The sequence below is a fragment of the Myotis daubentonii genome, chromosome 2 (assembly GCF_963259705.1).
Source record: "Myotis daubentonii chromosome 2, mMyoDau2.1, whole genome shotgun sequence".
Lineage (NCBI taxonomy): Eukaryota > Metazoa > Chordata > Mammalia > Chiroptera > Vespertilionidae > Myotis > Myotis daubentonii.
Window position 1 is genome coordinate 16,634,321 of NC_081841.1, and position 21,931 is coordinate 16,656,251.

The 21,931-nt window shown below is 40.3% G+C and overlaps 1 protein-coding gene across 10 annotated transcripts in view; it reads left to right on the forward strand.

Annotated features, from left to right (window-relative positions):
* Positions 1–901: 901 nt before the first annotated feature.
* Positions 902–21,931, forward strand: part of BLTP3B (bridge-like lipid transfer protein family member 3B) — a 92,502-nt gene continuing 71,472 nt past the window's right edge. For 8 of the 10 annotated variants that reach the window (XM_059681882.1, XM_059681886.1, XM_059681885.1 and 5 more), the window contains exons 1-2: positions 902–1,201; positions 7,214–7,305. In XM_059681882.1, coding sequence (XP_059537865.1) covers positions 920–1,201; positions 7,214–7,305 — 374 coding nt within the window. In that variant the 5' untranslated portion in view covers positions 902–919. Of the gene's footprint in view, positions 1,202–7,213; positions 7,306–11,723; positions 11,872–21,931 lie in introns of all 10 variants that reach the window. The other 2 variants (XM_059681889.1, XM_059681888.1) reach the window with 2 other exon arrangements.

A 21,931-nucleotide genomic window follows, 5' to 3' on the forward strand; every position in this document is an offset into this window, starting at 1 on the left:
ATTTCCTTCCTTTTTACAGAAATTTTCAAGTGAGACTTTACATCTTTATTTCTTTGGATACAACACCCTAATGAGGTAAGGCTGATATTATCAACTCATTTTATAGACGATTAAACTGAGGCTAAAAATAAGATTATTAATTTCTTCAGGTTAACTCAGCTAGAAAATACTAGAGCCAGAACTTGAATTTAGGCCTTTTAATTCCCAGGTCCTGGACTCCATTAGAGCATGTTGTCAACTTCTACTTCCCTTAGGATTGGAAATCACCAGATGAAACATGACAGCACTTAGCCAGGAAAGCAGACTAGCTTAGCAAAGGAAAAGAAACTGAGGCAAGAATATAAAGAGTCCTAGCTGGTTTGGCTCAGTGGATAGAGCGTCAGCCTGTGGACTGAAGGGTCCCAAGTTTGATTCTGGTCAAGGGCACATGGCTGGGTTGGGGGCTTGATCCCCAATAGAAGACATTCATTGATGTTTCTCTCTTTCCCCCTCCCTTCCTCTCTGAAATCAATGGGAATATATATATATATATATATATATATATATATATATATATATATATATATATATATAAAGCTGAGTAGGTGAACAGAGCAAAATAAGCTGAGAAGTTTGTGGAACAAATTCTTAGGAAATGAAAAAGAGAAGTCGAACGTGGCAGGAGACTCAGTGATGGAGTCAAGAACAAGAACAGAGGAGGAGAAGGTTTTGGATTGGGGGTCAAAGCACCCAATAGCAGCAGGGCCTCAGGGTTAAGAATAAGGGTGGCAAGGCAGCATACCTTCCGCACCGGTCTGGAACCTGAGTTGCCCCGCCCCTCTCCGCTGTGGCCCCGCCCCATCTCCCCAGACCCCGCCCCCACCCGCTCGCCCCGCCCCGAGCCGGGCTCGCCCCCGCCCTCCCCCAGGTCTCTTAGGTGATGCTGCAGCCAAGATGGCGCCGGCGGTGGCTGCGGCGGCCTGAGCGAGATGCTCCCGGTCCTCGGCGGCAGCGGCGGCGGCGGCGGCCTCGGCCAGGGCCTTGGGTCTCTCCCGGGCGCGAGCACTCAGGCGCCTCTCCTTCTGCCGGGTTAACCCGGACAAAGAGGAGAGACGGCCCCGAAGTGAGGGGGCAGCGAGGAACCCAGAGGAGAGCGCGGTGCCTCCCGCCTCGGCACCATGGCTGGGCTCATCAAGAAACAGATTCTGAAGCACCTCTCCAGGTCAGTGGGAGCCGCGGGTGCGGGGGCCGGGGCAGCCTGCGCCCTCGGGGACGCCGGGGACTGGCCGCCGTGCGGAGGCGACCCTGGGACGCCCCGCTCCCGTCGGGCCCCGCATCTCCCGCCTCCCGGGGCGGCTTCCCGAGTGAGACCCCAGACGGGGGGGAGCCGGCCGACTCGTGGAGGAGCGCGGAGGGCGGCCGGCGGAGGCGGAGGCGGCGGTGGGGTGGCCCCGGCACAGCGTCCGGGGGCGTCCGGGGACACCTCTTGGCGGTCCCGGCGGAGAGGGGAGATGCCCGCGTCACCCAGGTGCGGGGTCCGCGGTGGCCTGAACCCGGGCTCGGGCTCGGGCTCGCGTCCCCTCGGAGCAGAGCGGGTCCGTTAACCGCGGGCGCCCGGCGCAGCCCGGACTCTCAGGGCCGAGGCTCGTCTTCCCCGGGAAACGTTAACCTTGTTGTTGTTCCGCTCCGAGGCCGTAGCGGGTGTGCCCGTTTGCACAGTTCGGATTTGCTGTAGGGAAGCAGCCAGGGTTCCCAGCTTTGACGACAAGCTCTTTCTGGAGGCGTTTAGCCCCCCGTCGTTCTTACAAAAGAGTTTTTTTGCTTTTTTAAAAACCCGAGGCCCATAAATGTCACGGAGTGTCAGCATCTGTGGCCATAAACCCAAGGCTTGTCGTTCTTTCCATTTCATAAGCGGGTTTAGTCGGAAACATGACTCAGTCACGCTGGCAAGTTTGTTTGTTGCTCCTGGCTTCTCCATATTTGTCTCCAGACGGAGGCTGAACGTGGGATCTGGTGTCCAAGGTGTTAACCGCGAACCCGAAGCGCTTGGTTAGGATCCTTTTCTCCGTTATTTGTCTGTAACTTAGTGAGTACTTTGAGCTCATTGTAGGGAAAGGCGTGGGTACGACGACTTGATTCTACAAATCATGGTATACCACAGGTTATATGTAGGGGCACAACGGTATTTCTGTGATTCAGCAAATCTTTTCCTTGTCACATTAAATAAGATGGTTTTTTTTTAAGTAACAAATTATAGTAGCGTTCATGAATATACATTTCTCAATATTACCACTAATTATAAAGTTTCTTTTGAAATTGTACGTATGGCCCATATGAACAACTTATTTTGGAAGAAGGTTTTAACTTTATTTTTCATTGATTAATTAAGTAATGTCTGACTTATCAGATGTCCTTCAGCCTCTTTTACTTCCATCCACAAGAATATTCAGAGCTACAGAAAAATGATTTCAATTCTCCTTTCTCACCCTCCCAAGGGTGTTTGTACGCAGTTCCATTCTAGATGCAAGGGAGGAAAGTTCACTCAATCAGGGAGTGCCTTAAGAGTTTCATTCTCTTGCAGAACAGTTGAGAAGGGCTCTTAAAAAATTAATAGCCAAGGTAATGGCTTACTTCACAAAATAGACAACACCCACATATTCATTATTTGTATGATCTCTAATATCTGTGTTGTAAATAATAGTGAGGATTTTTTTTTCTCAGAGATGAGTTTTTGAAACACGTGAGTTTTAATTTCATATTTCAAAATGACTTAGGTGACTGAAGAATAGCAAATTTATATTCTTGGATAATCTTATTGGTACTGTCATCGTTATGATGTTATTTATAAATCTAAAGGATGACAATAGATAAAATAAGATGATAAATAAGTTATTTAAGTAGTGATGAACTTTGAAATTACCTGGGCCAAGCTTAATTTTACAAATTATCTGGCAATGAAGATGTCACTATATTGATGTGATTATCTGGCATGCAGTTCAATACAGTTTAACAGCAAATGCTTAAAACACATTGCCTTCCAATAATAGACATTTCATACGGCCCGTGCATGCAACCATGGCACCTTCTCCAAGGAGGCCTTAGACTGACCACGCTTTTTTATAGCATTCATCCTTATCTGTCATGCTATATCTTTGCTGTTGGTCTGTCTTCTGCACTTGAATGCAAGCTCCATGACGGCAGGGATTTTTGTTTTGAGTCTAGTGTAATGTACACTCAACAACTATTTTTTAAAAATCCTCACCAAGGATATCCTTTTTATTTATTTAAGAGAGAGGAAGGGAGGGAGGGAGAGAGAGAGAGAGAGAGAGAGAGAGAGAGAGAGAGAGAGAGAGACATAAATATCAATCGGTTGCCTCCTGTAGGTACCCCAGCTGGGGGAACCCAGGTATGTGCCCTGACCCAGAAACAAAGCCACCATCCTTCCATGCATCCCACGATGCTCCAGCCAAGTGAGTCACACTGGCCAGGGCAACAACTATTTTTTGAATGAATGGATGAATGGCACCAATCAACCAATCAACTGACTCTCCCTCACATTGCCTTTTTTTTTTTTTTTTTTTAACTGAGGCAAAACTCTATGCCACCAATGTTATGGTACTTTACCTTGGTTTTTAGGAAGCAATAGGTAATCGAATCATTGAATAAATGTGATGTTTATGGTGTCCTAGGAAGGAAGGACTAGGAAAGTGACTCTTCATATATATGGTGTCTTCCAATAAGGAAGAAGGCGATCTGGGAACCAACAGGAGAAAGATGATGCTTACTCTGAGCCTAGAGATTGAAGTATGGTGAAATTATAAGCTCAATACCAGTCTTACCTTAATAGAGGCACACGAGAAACTGGCTCTGAGTAAATGCTGAACTGTTTGAGATGTTTAAATCTATACACTTGTTCCTTGCCTAATTGTTATTTCTGTCCTAAGCATGTTTGTATACTTGGAACTGATCTGAAACTGACAGATACTGGGCTGGGAGAGAAGGTGGGAGAGAGAGAGAGAGAGAATGCCATTTGTATGTGGTGAGGTGGGGGTTGGAGTTCTTAAGTATTAAGAGAAGTGAAACAGGAAGTCTTTGAAGGAGAAATTACTCCGATCTTTCAGACTGTAATTGGCACAAAATATGCTTTGGAAGCTTTCCTAGGGGTGTCCTTTTTCACAAGGGAATGGAAAGTTCTAAAGAAAGTTATAACAAGTATCAGAAAGGAAATAAGAGCAGGAGCTACCTTTCAGCTCAAGGCCTCATTATCTTTTACTGTGTATGTAAGTGAGTGCTTGAGCAAAGGCAAGAGGTAGGGGGAGAGAAGCTGGAAGATGGGGTATATTTAAGCCAAGACCTAAAAAGGGGTAGGGAAGATTCAGATACAAATGCTTCCCTTTCCCCTCTGGCTCCAGGCACACTGTAATGGGCACAAGGTTTACTGGTGAGTGGGAGTTGGCAGGACAGACATACACTGCGCCTGATGGAGCCTTTGTATGGTTCTCAACCAGAGGTGATTTTGCCCCTCTGGGGAAATTTGGCAATGTCTGGAGACATTTCTAAATGTCACAACTGGGGCATTGGGAAGGGGGGTGGCTAAGGGTACTAAAGTCTATGGGTTAAAGGCCAGGTATGCTGTTAAACATCCTACAATGCACAGCACATCCCCTCACAATAAAGTATTTGGTCCAAATGTTAATAGTTTTGAGGTTGAGAAACTGGTTTAAATTGTACACATGTATGTCAGGTGATTGAACTAGAGTTACTGTGCTAGTGAAAGTTATTTTGTCTGTAAACAACAAAACCTTGCTCTGTTTAACTGAGGTAAAAAGTTAAATGTAACCAAAAGCTGTTGAGGTAGGTACGGAATAAGGGGAAGGTCAAGAACTAGCCAGCTCCTGGAACCTCATGAAAGAGATCTTGGACTTCAGCACTGTTGGCATTTTGGACAAGATAATTATTTATTGGGAAGGGCTGCTCTGAACATTGTAGAATGTTGAGCAATATATATCTAATATCCACCCACTAGATGCCCATAGCCACCCCCACAGTCTTGACAATGAAAAATGTCTCCACACATTGCTAAATGTCCCCTGGGGGCAAAAAGGCTCTTGATTGAGAACCACTGCTTTGGGGTGCTATCCCATCTCTCACAACTCCCAATCTGTGATCTTTCCTGTCAAGTTTCAGATTCCTGGGAGAGAGAATCTGTATGGCCCAGCTCTATTTATCCACTGGCCAGTTAGCAATGGCAAAGAATTATAGGTACAGTAAAGATATGGTCATGGAAAGAACTAGTATTTTGAGTCAGGCTTGTTGTCTTTAATAGGCACTGCACTAAATTACATGACAAAGGGCCTCAAATTTAACTTCATCCCAGGAGGTGACTTAATAAGGAATTCCGGACAAAAGAAGGACATGATCACTAAAGGTGCCTGGTTATCAGTTTGGTTTCTGAAGTCCAGGGTTCAGGAGCAGTTGTCTGGGGTGGAAATAAAGAATCTGCAGAGGATCTCTGGTTAATTTAAATAGAATAGAAATGTATTGGAAGGATGTCAGTACCTCACAGAATTTATGGGAAAGTTAGAGAACCAGATTTGGAAAGGGACTGGATCCAGGCTAGCTCCAAGCATCTAGGTAGGAGAAACTACCTGACATCTCTACAAGACATGTTTCCTAAACTAAGGGAAAGGAACAAGTAGAAAGGGAGGGTGGCCTGACAAGATTGCTGAGTATTTGGAATATATGTTAAAGAGATTAGGAAGGGTTGAGCATTTGGCAGAATACTGTGACTGACTGGCAAAGTAATAGAGTTTAGATTGCCTCACAATGTATTGATGGGCTGGTTGAGGTTGCATAAGAAAGGAAGGAAGGAGGAGGGCAGCAGCTGATAGCCTGAGAAAAGGAAAGAACCGTCCAAGGGTTGGAGATTTTATCTAGGTGGAAGAGCAGTTGAGAAAAACAAATAAAAGAACTGGAAGATTTGGAGGTTTTGTCTGAAAGGGTTATATTAAAGTTCAAGATTTTAGAGGTGGAATGGGCCTAATTTAGTACATGGTTTCAGATAAGGCTGTGGAAATTAATTGCTGAAGAAGTTAAGGTGCATGTAATTGGAGATGAATACTGTTAAATCTATAATCGTTCCTCTGGAGATTCTTAAAAGGAAATACAACAGATTATTTAGACTGTCAAATTATTTTCTTAATGATAATTTTATATAATTATTGATATGCTAATTATTTACATCTTCCACTTTTATGGCAAAGCTCAATAATTAATTTTTGAAAGTTTATGTATACTAGGTCTTGAGTACTTGGTATTAGAGATACAAAGATGGGTAAGATATGGTCTCAGTTCTTGGAAAACTTCAGTAATTCTCATTCGGGCATAATAAGCATAACTAAATGTAACCTATTTATAGAATATACTGCCATTGAAATTAATGAGATTTGTTTTACTTGGATTAGGCAACTGGGAAAACTTGAGTTAATGTTCCCTTTTAGGATTAATAAATGTACCTTTATAAATTTAGGGATTATTTTTAAAAGTTTTTGTGAGAGAGAGGAAGGTAGAGGGAGAGAGAAACACCAGTGTGAGAGCCAGATATCCACTGGCTGCCTCTCCGCTACCAGGGAATCAACCCTGAGGCATGTGCCCTGACTGGGAATTGAACCAGCAACCTTTCAGTGCATAGGACGATGCCCAACCAATTGAACCACACTGGCCAGGGCTAAATTTGGGGATTTTTTTTTTTTTTTTTACTATATTTTTATTGATTTCAGAGAAGAAGAGAGAGGGAAATATAGAAACTTCAATGATGAGAATCACCGATCAACTGCCTCCTGCATGCCCCCTATTGGGGATTGAGCGTGTATCCTAGGCATGTGCCCTTGATCGGAATCAAACCCAGGACCCTATAGTCTGCAGGCGGATGCTCTCTATCCCCTGAGCCAAACCAATTAGGGCTAAATTTGGGGATTTTTTTTTAAATTTTAATTTTAAATTTTTTTAAAATAAATTTGGGGATTTTTTAAGGTAACTTTTAGTTACTTAAATTGACAGTATTCTTTTTGTTTTTTAAAAAAATATGTTTTTTTATTGATGAGAGAGAGACAGAGAGAGAGATAACGAGATAAAGAAACATCAATAGGTTGTCTCCTGTACTTACCCCTACCAGGGATTGAGCCCAAAACTTGGGTATGTGCCCTAATTGGGACTCAAACCTATGACCCTTCAGGTGCACAGGTCAAGGACACTCCAACCAACTGATCCACACTGGCCAGGGCAATGGAGTTTACATTTTAATCAGAAGATGCCGATAATAAATAAGTGAAGTACATTTTATCAGTTTGTGGTATGTGCTGGGGTTGGGGGTGGGGCAGGAAAGGGGATAAGAAGTGCGTGGAGGTAGGGATGGGGTTTGCAGTTTTAAATCTGTTGATTCTAGAAGCCTTAATTGAAAAAGGTGATATTTGAGAAGAGATCTGAAAGAGGTGGAAGCAAATGCAAAGATCCAGAAGTGGAAGCTTGCTTGTTATTTTGATATATATCTAGGCCAGGAATACAGGTGACAGGTGACGTGGAGTGAGGAGAGGAAGATGAAATCAAAGTCCAGGTCTTGTGGGGCCTTGTAATGAGTTGGCTTTTAACTGAGTGAGATTGGAATCCACTGGAAAGCTTGGAACCAAGGACCGCTCTGCACACAAGTGGAAAATAAGTAATGGGAGGGCAAGGGCAGATGGGAGCTCAGTTAGGTGTTAGCTCTCCAGATGAGAAAGACACTGGCTTGGACCTGGTGGATGCAGTGAAGTTGTTGAGATATCAGGTTTTAGATGTATTTTGAAGGTAGAACTACAGGATTTTGTTGACATAAAATGTGATTGAGAAAGAAAGAGAGCAGTCATGGATGACTCAGGAGTTTTTGATTAGCAGCTGACAAGGTGGAGGTGCTGTTCACTAAGTTGGAGGACACAGGCTTATGGAAGAAGATCAGGAGTTTGAACACGTTAATCTGGATACCTTTCAGTTATCTGTGAAGATCCCTTTTATTTGTGAACTAATTTACACTACGTGTGTTAGTATGGCAACAATGTTTTTTGTGTGGTTATCCTTTGGTTTATGCAATACAGAATTTTAAGGGTGGATTATTTATTTATTTTGGCTATTAACTGCATTATATAGAAATATCTGAAAGCAAGCAGGTGCCTGTATATTTCACATTAATGTTCACATAAAAACAGATTGATTCTTGCAAAAGTTACTTTCAGGAGATTAATTTGAAAACTTTAGGTGAAGAGGGGATGGATGCTTGGTCCACTGAATGTTGTAATATCACCATTCTAGAATCAGAAGGGATTTGTTGCAGTCTGTGAGAAGGTAATTATTAAAACACTAGAGGCCTGGTGCATGAAATTTGTGCACAGGTGGGGTCCCTAGGTCTGGCTGGCAATTAGGGCTGGCCAGAGCCTTCCTCCCCTGACCCTCCTCCGGCTGGCCTCACCTTCCTGCTGCCAGGGCCTGCTGGAGGGGGGAAGGGACCACAGGAGGTTGGCTGAAACGGGGAGGACCAGGGGAGGTTGGCCGGCCACAGGAGGTTGGCTCTGGGAGCGCACTGACCACTAGGAGGCAGCTCCTGTGTTGAGCGCCTGCCCCCTGGTGGTCAGTGTGCATCATAGCGACCAGTCGTTCCGGTGTTCCGGTCGCTCTGATGCACACTGACCATATATATAGATTGAAATGTGTCATCTGCCTAAGGTTAAAGTTTGACAGGTGTTGAGTGGTTGCGTCACTGATCGAGCACCTTTTTAATTTGATTTTTCTATGCCGCCTGCTCAGGCCGTTGTTCCCACCTAATAGTTTGATTTTCTTTTACTCCATTTTCAGCATTTCTTTTAGTACTCTCATGGTGTTTCACCATACTGCTGCAATATCCCTTAGGAGATTCTTTTATAACTTGGGAATTCTTTGACTCAGCAGTTCTTTGAAGTTGTGGAAGCATAATTTCCGCTGGGGCTGACTAGCAGCCCCTGAGCGATGGAGGAACAGATTACTCAGACACAGTTTGACTGTGCAAGAGAGGGCTAAGGGGCCCCTGGCTTTAGTAGCCAGAACAGCCTCTATTGCCTGCCTTGTTAGGCCTTTCTTGGAATTTTTATCTTTCGATACAATCAGTAGGGTGAGTAATCTTGGGAGGACACATGTTTATATTGTCCTCTAGGCAAGGGCATCCAGGGATTAAGCATAAGGATTCCAGTAAACACCCGGAGGTCTGCATATAGCACAGGCTTGTTTGGAAGGTCAAGGAATAATTAGGGGCGCCACCTTCGACACTTCCCTAAGTCAGAATTCCGGCCTTCCACGCACTTCCATTTTATCAGAATGTCCTCCTTACAAACTTTCCAACCAAGTCTCTTATGCTCCCCAACAAATTTCTCACCATTTCTTTTTACTTGCATAATTTTTTTTGCAATATTACTTTTTACAATATTGCACTTTATCTTAATACTACAGTTTCCAGTGTAAACATTTTCCTAATAAGTTGACCTCTTATCAGTTATATGTACATGTTTTAAATTCTGCATATTATAATATTTAGGATGAGTAATTTAATATTTCTATTTAATATCGGTATATAGTCAGTTGATATTAATGATTGGAGCTCAGATTGAATGTAAGTTACAAATAGAAGATTTAATGACTATTTCTATGAGTGAAATATGAACAGTTATATCAAGACCAAGTTATTAAAACAAAATTGAGAGCTGAAGCAAATATGATTCAGGATATAGTAATTTATTGTTTGATTTTTTTCAGGCATTAGATTTACTACTGGTCTGTCTGATAATTCACTGACTTATTTTGAGACTTCTCCCAGATGAAATGAATGTAGTGTATTAATTTTTAATTCCATATTAGTCTGTCTTTTAAGGCTTAATTTTATGTATATATACTTTTTCTACCTCAAAATACTATTAATAGAAACATTATCTGGCTTCTTTTGTCTCTACTCTATTAGCATCAAGTGTTATTTTTGTCTGCTGTTGTGTATTTGTAAACCTTTTGTAATTTTATTGTTAGGAATTAATATTTAGGGATAAATGTAGTAAGTACCAGAAAATTTAGAGATATTAAAATTTGGTAACAGTAAGTATGTTTTTAGATAATAAATTGGGTTTCTGCTCCAAATTTTTCTTCTGCTCTGATGCTTTATATATAAATGAAATACACTATAAAAAGGTGCATTCATAATATGTAAGATTTATCTTTAAGAAATACTATAAATATCCTCATTGATAAGTCATTCATTTATTTTTCCTACCAGTATTTAAAGAAGGTTCTGTAGGATATAAATAAAACTAAGACTTAGGAATGTCTTCTGGAAACAATATGGTAGATGAGTTAGTAAATAGAATTTAAGATAAAATATTAGTTTTCTGAGAGAGGCACAGAGTACTATCTGCAACTTTTAAAGAATTAGAGACAATGAGATGGAGGTAGTCCAAGTGTCAGAGAAAATTGTAAAGCAATAATGAAATAAAGCACATAAATGACAGCTTGGTGATATAAAATGGGTAATTATTAAATCTATTTTATCTGACTACAGCATGCATACCAAGAGAGTATTTTAAGGCAAGTATGTAGAGACGTCAAGGATGACTTAGGTCTTCCAAATTTGGCTGCAATTTTATTTTTCATTGTTTCCCAATGCTACATTTCTTTCCCCATCCCCACTTTTTCACCCACCTTTTGTTTTTTCCTGCAGCCAAATTGTCTGTGTCCCTTTAGGAAGGACATCCTCTCAGGCTTCATTTTATACTTGTACATCTTCATAGGCAACTTTAAGTAGGCTAGTCTTCACTGTTCATCTTCATTTTGAAATGTTTTAGGTCTTAAAATATATTGTTTTATTTGTTAATTCTGCAGATTGTCATCTCTTTAAAGGGCAGAATCATCCTCATAGGCTCTGAATTCTGAGGACAGTGACTGTGCTTGTCTTGTTCGCCATTGTATCTTTAACATCTGCCATAGTACTGTGGTACATAGCAGTTATTCAGAAACATATTTAGCTGACTGGAGAAATAACTTTATAATACAGTGGTCTTCATAGGATACATAGAGCATGAATTAGTTACCCTGAATCCATTTTTGGCTGGTTTAAAAAGTTGATTCATATCCAAAAAATTTAGATTCAAAACTTTTTTCCTGATAAATACTATATTTCTCCTATTTGTTTTTGAATATACAGATGTAGTTTATTGCTGGATTTTCCTTTCTTTTTTTGTTTTGTTATTTTTCATAGGTAACTTAAGTATTCTCTATGAAATGAAGTGAGGATTATTAGTTTTAACTGGGCCTTTTGACAGTTAACTTGACTATTTGTATTTTTTAGAGTGCTTGTCCTAATTGGTTTCATTTAATGTTGTATTATACAGTTCAGTCTTTGTATAACTTTTGTACAATATAGCCATCTCATTTTTGTTAATTAGCATTTTAATATAAAATTTAAAACATACATATTAATTTAATAGCATAGTAGTAATTCCAGTGGTAAGGAGAATGAAGAAATCATTAATAGTTAGTTTATCTTAGAATTTTAGCAGTATTTGTCTTTAGTTAATCCAGTGTGAAATACAACTGTATTTTTTCGAAATGAATCACAGCTAAATATTTTTATCATATCATTCCTTTCCTCTTCCTTCCCTTAAACGTGCTCCCTTCTGTGTCCCCTGTGTACCCATTCCCTGCAGCGATCCCTGCTGGCTATGGTGGAGATTGATGTGCTGTGAATTTCATAATCACCCAAATGAGTACCAGAGGAGTCTAAGAAACCTTGGCAACTGGCTACTTGCTTTCACCAGGAATAGGGACCTTTTGTCTGAAATTTCCTGCCCTCAGGTAATAATTCTATTCCCCACGGTTTTGTTTTCTTTCAATAAATGTGAGCACTTATGCCCATCTCAAAGATACTTAGAGAGCAATTTCTTATTATTTTAGTCAGATACCAATTGCATTAAAAAAAACCACAGCAGCGATGTAGCTACAGGCTCGTGCAATTCCTCTCTTAGAATATCTTTTCTAATATATAAGGTTTGGCAATGCATTTATAATCGGCTCTTTCTGATGTTGCCAAAAGAAGAGTTTTATAATTTAGAGTCAGATACTTGAAAATAGTAATTAGCATTCTTTAATGGGTAAGTCTTCATAGTCTGTTTAATTAATGAGGCATGAAGGCTCTTTTGATAAAGAAAATGTTTTGATCAATTCTCTTACTGAAGGATTTAAGAGTTTATTTTGTCTACTTAATGTTCATTATATTCTTTATTAAGGAGATTGAAATAACTCATGAGCAGCAGTGAAAACAGGTTTCATTTTTGAAGACTATAAGGGCTCCCAACCCCATTCTTTTTCTCCTCCGCCCTGTTCCTTTTTAAAAATTCATTATCAGAGAAAGCAGTTAGGTTATAAAACCAGATTCATGTGGAAATGGCGCTGAATTTCTTTCAACTTAGGGTTCTATGAAAATCCTAGAAACTCAATATCAATGACTACTTCTAATGCTTGGAAAATATATCCACATAAATATTTTGAATCTATTCTAAAAGTCTAGTAAGAAATTGACACTTAAAGAATAGCCATGTGTGGAATTGTGCAACTCATTATATACATACCCTATTAGTAATGGGACAGTTGATAAACTTGTTGGCCATATGTTAGCTAGCAATTGTATAGCTTTGATGATAAGTACTGTTTTTCAATATTCTTGTCTGCCTTGATTCCATACTATCGTTTCGGTGTCTGGGTCTCATAATTGCCAAGAGAGAGATGCCATGCTTTAACCTTACTTAGGTAGACCATTAGTGAAACCTTTGAGATTCTCTCTAGGATATCGATGGTTAAGAACATGTTTATAATGGCATTCAAAGATAGTTCTGATTTTGTATATACCTCTAGCAAACCCACTGGGACCTTTGCTCCTGAAGTATAGTCATAACTGTAATCCTCTGCTTTTTCTGGATTGCACCTCCTTATCTATCTTTTTTGGCCTGGCTTGTACTAAGCCTGTTGAGATGTGGTGTTATGATTTCTTTCTGAGTTTAAACCACAGCTATTCATGAGTTTATTCAAGTAACCTACCAAGCTTAATTACTTGGTAATTTCTTTACCTTCTCATTTTAATCAGTTATGATTCCTTTATACTTAAATAATTCTTGAATTTATGTTCTTTCTCCTGAACCTAGCACATAGCCGACTTCTTGGCATAAAGTAGATATCAGTAATATTTGAATATCTCTGTTGTCACTACTCAGATCTAACTCATAATTTCTTGCATCAGTTATTGCAACTAAGTATTTTCGTTCCCTTCTGTTCTCATATTTCATTTTTCATCCTTGGCACTGTTACCAGAAAGATCTTTCCAAAATGCTAATCTTATTTTATTTCCTGATAAAAACTAGGATTTTTGTCCAAAACATATTAAAATAGAATGTCACTGCATAAAATAGACAAAAGTACAGTCCCTCTAGTTGAGTTAGTAATTGGGTCAGCTGTCATAGCCTTTCCCTTTTCTTCCACCTGCGTTGAATCATGAGCAATTTTCTGAAGTGGCACTTTGGGAACAATACTAAAGTGTAGGATGAAACACACATTTCTTGACATGGGATAACAAAGAGTCTTTCATGCTCTGGCTTCAGTCCATCTTTCAAGGCTTATCATTTCTTTCCAAACTGCCTGATGCCTTGTACTTCATCTTTGCTTACTGTGTGTGAGCCTTGAATGTGCTGCTGCTTTGCTTGAAATGTCCTTACTCTTATTCTTAAAAACTCTTACTCTTAAAACAGCTCAAGTGCTGCCTCCTCCTTGAAGCCTTCTTAAAACAGTATTCTTTTTTTTTTTTTTTAAATATTTTTATTGATTTCAGAGAGAAAGGAAGAGGGAGAGAGAGATAGGAACATAAATGATGAGAGAATCATTGATCGGCTGCCTCCTGCACACCTCCCACTGGAGATTAAGTCTACAACCTGGGCATGTGCCCTGCCCAGGAATTGAATCATGACCTCCTGATTTATAGGTCATCGCTCAACCACTGAGCCATGCCGGCCGGGCGCAAAGCAGTATTCTTTCTAACATAATTGATCACCTCTTCCCTTGTGCCTACTTCTTATCCTATTTCATTTTTATGGTAATATCTGTCACACAGTGCCTGGCACATAGTAAGAACTTAATGTACTGCGATAATTTATTTGTGTGCTTGTCTCTAGTGATAAACTCTGATGTCTTTGAAAGCAGTAATTATGCCTTATTTATCTAAGTTTCTCAAGAGCCTAATCAGCACTCAGTTTTTGCCATGAAGGATGTATGTGTCAGATCTTCCAATGTTTCAAAAATTCAGAAACCCAGATTTCAATATAAGGTTCATCCATTTAAAAAAAAATAAATGTTTTTATTGATTTCAGAGAGAGAGAGAAATATCGATCGGTTGCCTCCCCCATGCACCCTGACCTGGGATCAAACATGCCACCTGGGTATGTGCCCTGATCAGGAATCAAACCCGCAACTTTTCGGTGCATGGGATGACGCTCAACCAAATGAGTCACATTGGCCAGGGCAAAGGTCCACCCATTTTAAATATTAGCCACAAAATCAGGTTTTTTAAAGCACACTATGCAGGACAGACAAAACATATCTCTGGGTAAAGCATAGCTCACAGCCTACCAATTTTCAACCTCTTCCATTCTTTACATGTTTTTGTGGAAAAACTGGTTAGGTAAGATTTGATTCTTTACATGCATATTACAAAACTACCCAAGCCAAACAAAGTCTGTAAATTGAGAATGTTAGAAGAAAGGGAATTTATTATGTGTGTACCTTCCTTGATCCTTGTTCCATTATTGACATTGTAGGTTTCATAGTAATAATAGTTATGCCTTAAATATTTAATAAGCCTCACAAATTGAGATCGAGGGTGAAAACTGCCATGTACTCCTATAGTGCGTAATAAATGTTAAGTTGCATTGAAATTTGATCAGTATGATAATGGAAGGGTAATTGATCCTAAAATATTGTTGAATTGAAAATTGGTCAGTATGATAATGGAATTTAACTAAAATACCTTTTAAGTTAAACTTGTACAAATTTGGTTATAGTTCTTTACTATGAAATGAAGACTTTAGATTAGAGGAACTATTTAGGTGCTCCAATTATAAAATTATTTGATATTTTTTTGCTAGCATGAACGCTACCTATGGCTCTACCTATATCAGGATGTACTTATGATAAATTACCCTTTTTTGAGTATTCCCAGGACCCAATATACAGAATTTATTTGGCTTAATTATTTTTATAATATGTAAATAAAGAAAGTAATCCAATCATGTATAATTAGTATATATAGCTACATCTATATATGTCTTATTAAACAGCTTTACTGAAATGTAATTGATTTATAAACAATCAACTGCACATATTTAAGATGTACAATTTGATGACATTTTGACATAGGCCCTCAAGTTTTTTTTTTGTTTTTTTTTTATTTTATTGATTTTTTACAGAGAGGAAGGGAGAAAGATAGAGAGTTAGAAACATCGATGAGAGAGAAACATCGATCAGCTGCCTCCTGCACATCTCCTACCGGGGATGTGCCCACAACCCAGGTACATGCCCTTGACCGGAATCGAACCTGGGACCTTTCAGTCCGCAAGCCGACGCTCTAGCCACTGAGCCAAACCGGTTTCGGCCCCCTCAAGTTTTTTCATACTTCTTTGTAGTCTTCCTTCTCTCCTGCTTTGTCTTTCATTATTATATGATACTAGAGGCCTGGTGCACAAAAATTTGTGCACTCGGTGGGGAGGGCGGGTCCCTCAGCCCAGCCTGTGCCCTCTCTCAGTCTGGGACCCCTCGGGAGATAACGACCTGCTGGCTTAGGCCTGCTCCCGTGTGGCAGAGGGCAGGCCCAATCCCTAAGTGCAGCCCCTGGTCGGGCTCAGAGCAGGGCTGATTGGGGAGTTGGGGTGCCGCCCCCTGTCATGCACAGAGCAGGGCGGATCGGGAAGTTGCGATGCCACCCTCAGTCACGCTCAGGGTAGGGCCGATTGGGGGGTTGGGGCACCGCCCCCTGTCACACTAAAGGCAGGGTCGATGGGGAGGTTGTGGTGCCACCCGCTGTCATGCACAGAGCAGGGCCGATCAGGGGGTTGGGGCGCTGCCCCCTGTCACTCACAGAGCAGGGCCCATCAGGGGGGTTGGGGCGCCTTCCCGTCACGAAAAGAGCAGGGCAGATAGTGAGGTTGTGGCCCCACCCCCTGTCACACACAGAGCCGCAGGGCCATCAGGGAGTTTGGGCGCTGCCCCCTGTCACGCTGATCCCGGTGCCGGGGGGCCTCTCGGCTCCGCTGATCCCGGTGCTGGGAGGCATATTACCCTTTTATTATATAGTATAGAGGCCTGGTGCACAGGTGGGGGCCAGCTGGTTTGCCCTGAATGGTGTCCTGGATCAGGGTGGGGGTCCCCACTGGGGTGCCTGGCCAGCCTGGATGAGGGGATGATGGCTGTTTGCAGCTGGTCACACACCCTTCAGGGTGGGGGTCCCCACTGGGGTGCCTGGCCAGTCTGGGTGAGGGACTGAGGGCTGTTTTCAGGCTGGCGGGTGACTGAAGCTCCCAACTCCTCCTTTTTTTCTTTTTTTTTTTTATTCTGGGCCAGCTTTAGCTCTGAGCCTTGGCTCCAGCTCTAAGGCCTCGGCTGCTGAAAGCAGGTATCTTGTTTGTTTGGGTTCTATAATCGAAACACTGTTTCAACTCCAGCTCTGAGATCCCAGCTGGTGAAAGCAGGTTTCTGAGGTTTTGTTTAGCTTCTATATTTGTAACTGTTTCAAACTGCAAGCTCAGAGGCCGGCAGAGGCAGGCAGGGAACGTTGCTTTCCTCCGTCACTGAAGCAAACAAGCTTCCTGTTCGCTTGAACCTTCCTGGCTGCCGGCTACCATATTGGCTGGCAGTTAATTTGCATATCTCGCTGATTAGCCAATGGGAAGGGTAGCGGAGGTATGGCTAATTACCATGTTTCTCTATTATTAGATAGGATATTTTATTTTGCTTGGATTAGTTTGCATTTTCCAGAATTTTATATAAATGATCATATAGTATACTTTTCCCCCCCAGTCTCTTCCCTGCAGCATAATTATTTTACAATTAATCTATTTTGGTTTTATGCATTCTATATTATTGCTGTGTATATTCCACTGTGGATATACCATAACTTGTTGCTGCTCACCTGTTGACTGTCATTTGGATTATTTCTAGTTTTTAGCTATTAAAATAAAGCTGCTGTGAACGTTCGTATGTAAGTCTTAGTGAGGACATATGCTTTTCATTTCTCTTGGGTAAATATCTAGTAGAATGGTTGGGTTATGTGTGGGTACATATAAATAACTTTTTAAGAAACTACTAAACAGCTTTTCAGAATGACTCCAGTGTACATTTTATATTCTCACTAGCAAGTATATGAGAATTCCACTTGCTTCATATCTTTAACAACAGTCAGTATCATTCCTTCCTCTCCCTACCTCCTCTCCTGATGATGTGTTCACTGATTTTATTTTTTTATTTTTATTTTTATTTTTTTTTATTGCTTAAAGTATTACAAAGGGTATTACATATGTATCCATTTTATCCCCCCGCCCTAGACAGTCCCCTAGCCTCCCCTATCACCCAGTGTCTTATGTCCATTGGTTATGCTTATATGCATGCATACAAGTCCTTTAGTTGATCTCTTACCCCCCTACCTCCTGTCCCCCAACCCTCCCCGGCCTTCCCGCTGCAGCTCGACAATCTGTTTGAGGCAGCTCTGCCTCTGTATCTATTATTGTTCAAAAGTTTATAATGGTCTCTATTGTCCACGAATGAGTGAGATCATGTGGTATTTTTCCTTTATTGACTGGCTTATTTCACTTAGCATAATGCTCTCCAGTTCCATCCATGACGTTGCAAATGGTAAGAGTTCCTTCCTTTTTATAGCAGCATAGTATTCCATCGTGTAGATGTACCACAGTTTTCTAATCCATTCATCTACTGATGGGCACTTAGGCTGTTTCCAGATCTTAGCTATGGTGAATTGTGCTGCTATGAACATAGGGGTGCATATATCCTTTCTGATTGGTGTTGTGTTCACTGATTTTAGAGAAAGATGAAGGGAGAGAGACAGAGAAGATACATAGATGTGAGAGAGAAACATCGATTGGTTGCCTCCCATACCATTCATCCCAACCAGGGATTGAACCCACAACCTTTTGGTATATGGGATGATGCTCCAACCAACTGAGTCACCAGGCTGAGCTGTATGGTCAGTCTTTTTAATTTTACTCATTTTAGTGGATAAGTCAGTGGTTCTCAACCTTCCTAATGCCGTGACCCTTTAATACAGTTCCTCATGTTTTGGTGACCCCCAACCATAAAGTTATTTTTGTTGCTACTTCATAACTGTAATTTTGCTACTGTTATGAATCATAATGTAAATATCTGATATGCAGGATGTATTTTCATTGTTACAAATTGAACATAATTAAAGCATAGTGATTAATCACAAAACAATATGTAATTATATATTGTGAAATATTTATTTCTAATTACAAATAAATGAAATTTTGTCTTGAAGCATGGTTTCGCATGGGTAACAGTCTTAATATAACAACAGTAAACTACATTGCTACATTTTACGACAGTATGCGTAAAAAGCCAACATCAGTGCGAAGGTTGAGATTCCTTCTTTCTCACCAGTTCAGAAATTCTCAGGCAGTCTTTGCAAGAGCACAGCTAAGATCATCTTCCACAACAAGTCTACTTCTGTATTTAGACTTGATAACCAACAAGCTGGAAAACCTGTTTCACAAAGATAAGTTGTTGGAAATGGAAGAAGAAGGCACAACACAGTCTCAGACAGAACAGGATATGACTGCAAACACTTGATCCAGAATTTTGTAACTGGCATTGTAGAGAAATCAGTTCTCACTGCATTGTTGTTAATAAGTTCAATGAACTCCTCTTGTGCCGTCTCAGGAACATCTTCAACTTTGTGAATGGGCTTCTGGCAAGTGCAAATAGGGTGTCAGGTATATTTGGAAAGTACGATGAAATTTCATCTGCAAGCATGTGCAAGTGTTCTTTCACAGAAATTATCATCATAATCCTTTTGTCTGATTCAATGTCATGTTCCTCAAAGAAAGCAGATAAGGTAGGCAAGATGTAAATTTTATTTTCATCCATTTTTTTTTGCCAAAGCTGAAGTTTCATTTAGAATGATTGGATCTTTTCCGACAAATTGAGGCATGTTGCATTTGGTCCTTACAGTGATAAATTTAACTCATTCAAGATGGCAAAGATGTCAACCAAGTAAGCTATTTACTGCAGTTCACTTTTATCGCCCAAAAGTGCTTCGAACTGTGGTCTTGCTTTCTGATTAAAAAACATTTTGAGTTCATCACGAAGCTCAAAAACACGTTTTAAAATTTTTCCTCTCGATAACCATCTCGCTTCAGTGTGAAATAGCAGCTCATCCAACTCGTTACACAGTTGCAAAAACAGTCGACTATTTAAATTGCTCGCCTTTACAAAATTGACACAACTTATGACGCTTTTCATTACTTCTTGTAACTCTTGTGGCAGCGTCTTCGTTCCTAATATTTGCCGATGAATCATACATTGAGTTCCAATGACTTTTGGTGACTCATTCAGTACCAAACGTTAAGATCCAGATCGACATCCTAGCATAGCTGGAACACCATCTGTGCAAATACCACAAACCTTTTCCCAAGAGATCTTATGCTCTTTCAGAAATGAACCAACTGTGTCAAATGCATCACGTGCAGTAGTTGTTGTTTCAAGAGGTTTGCAAAAAAAAGAAACTCATCTTTAAAGTTGCCATCATTAATATACCTCACGTAAACCAGTAACGGTGAACAGTTTGCAACATCTGTAGATTCATCAAGCTGGATACTAAATATTGGAAGTGGAGCAGATTTAATTTCTTGGATTACCTGATCAAAATATCAGCAGACATGTCATCTATTCTTCTGAGGACATTGTCGTTAGATAAGGAAATTGTACTCAATTTCGTAACAAATTAATCTCCAATCATAACTCGAACAATGTCTCTGGCCGCTGGCAACAGTAAATCCTTAGCAGTGGTGTGAGGTTTCATAGCTCTGGTGATTCTGAGTGCCACCAAATATGAAGCTTCAATGGCTGCTAAGTTTTGTTTGTGGTGCTTGCCACCAGTGTCAAGTCTGGCTTTCTTGGGTCCATAAGCTTTGCTTCTAAAATAGTTGGTATCCTTGCCGGCAAAGCTTGGATGCTTGCTATCAAAATGGCGTTTTAGTTTGTTCGGCTTCATAGATTTGGCTGATAGAACTTCGCAACAAATAACACATTGCGGTTTCTCAATTCCTGCTGTGATTATTGAGGTAAAACCATACTGTAAAAAATCCTCACTATATTTTCTTTTCTTAATGTTCTTCTCTACAAGATCCATTGTCATGGGATGGTTTGCTAATGAAAATAATATATAACAATAGCTTTACTAATACAAAAGATGATACATGGCATAGTTCAGTCAATACAATTCATTAAAGTTTCCTATGATTTACCATTCTCTGTTGTTTTTTTTTACATACCTATTACTATCACAAGGGGGCAGTATTCACATCAACCACAGCTAAATATAAAAAGACCGATCAGCTTCCAGATTAAGTTCCCATGATACAGATATTTTTTTATTTTTGCAGTAGTTGATGATTTTACAGTGCATGATTTTACATTTACCCAGTAATTATAATTTATGAAGTGTCATTTTACCTCCAATACCGCTGCTTTCAACACAGTAGCTGCTTTCTACACAGCAGCTGCTCTATACACATATGTGACTGGTCTGAATAAGTACATTATGGCGACAACCCTGTCACATACACCTGTATTTGTACGGGGTGTATGTGATGGGGTTGGTGCGATGATGTCATCACGCCAGGTACTCGTATGTGGGCGTATCTGCATGTGGGCGGACCCGCCTGGAGATGGATAGAGGAGCAATGTCTCGGTTCCTAAGACCATTGAAAATATGTTTTCCGATGGTGTTAGGCGACCCCTGTGAAAGGGTCGTTCGACCCCAAAGGGATCGCAACCCACAGGTTGAGAACCGATGGGATAAGTAGGGGTATCTTAGTGTGGTTTTTAATTTGCAGTTTCCTGTTGATTGGTGGTGATGTACATCTGCCATCAGTATGTCTTCTTTGGTTGAAGGTCTTTTTAAATCTATTGTCTATTTTATTAATGGGTTGTCTTATTTTTGAGTTGTAAGACTTCTTTTTATATTGTAGATTCAAATGCTTTTTCAAACAAGATTTATAAATATATTCTCCTAGTCTGTGGTTTGTCCTTTAGTGATAGGATAGTGTCTTTTGATGGGCACAGTATTTCATTTTGATAAAGTATACTGTATTGATATTTTTCTTTTATTGTTCGCACATTTTTTTGTTACGTTAGAGAAATCTTGGCCAAGCTCAAGATTTTCTCCTATGTATTTTTTCCCCAGAAATTTTAGGTTTTTTTTTTATTGTTTTATTGCTTAAAGTATTACAAAGAGTATTACATATGTCTCTTTTTTCCCCCCTGCCCTTGACAATCCCCTGGTCTCCCCTACCACCCAGTGTCTTATGTCCAAGAAATTTTAGTTTTTAGAGTTCAGTCTGTGATCCATTTAGAGTTGATTTTTTGTTTTTGGTGTGAGGTGTCACAATTCCTCTTTATTTTCAACTTAAATTCTTTATTGTTTAAGTATTACATATGCCCCCTTTTTCCTCCATTGACCTCTCCCAAACTCCCCCGCCCCCTCCTTTTTTTAACATATGGCTATACAATTGTTCCAACACAATTTATTGAAATACTGCCTTTTTCTCATTGAATTGCTTTTGTG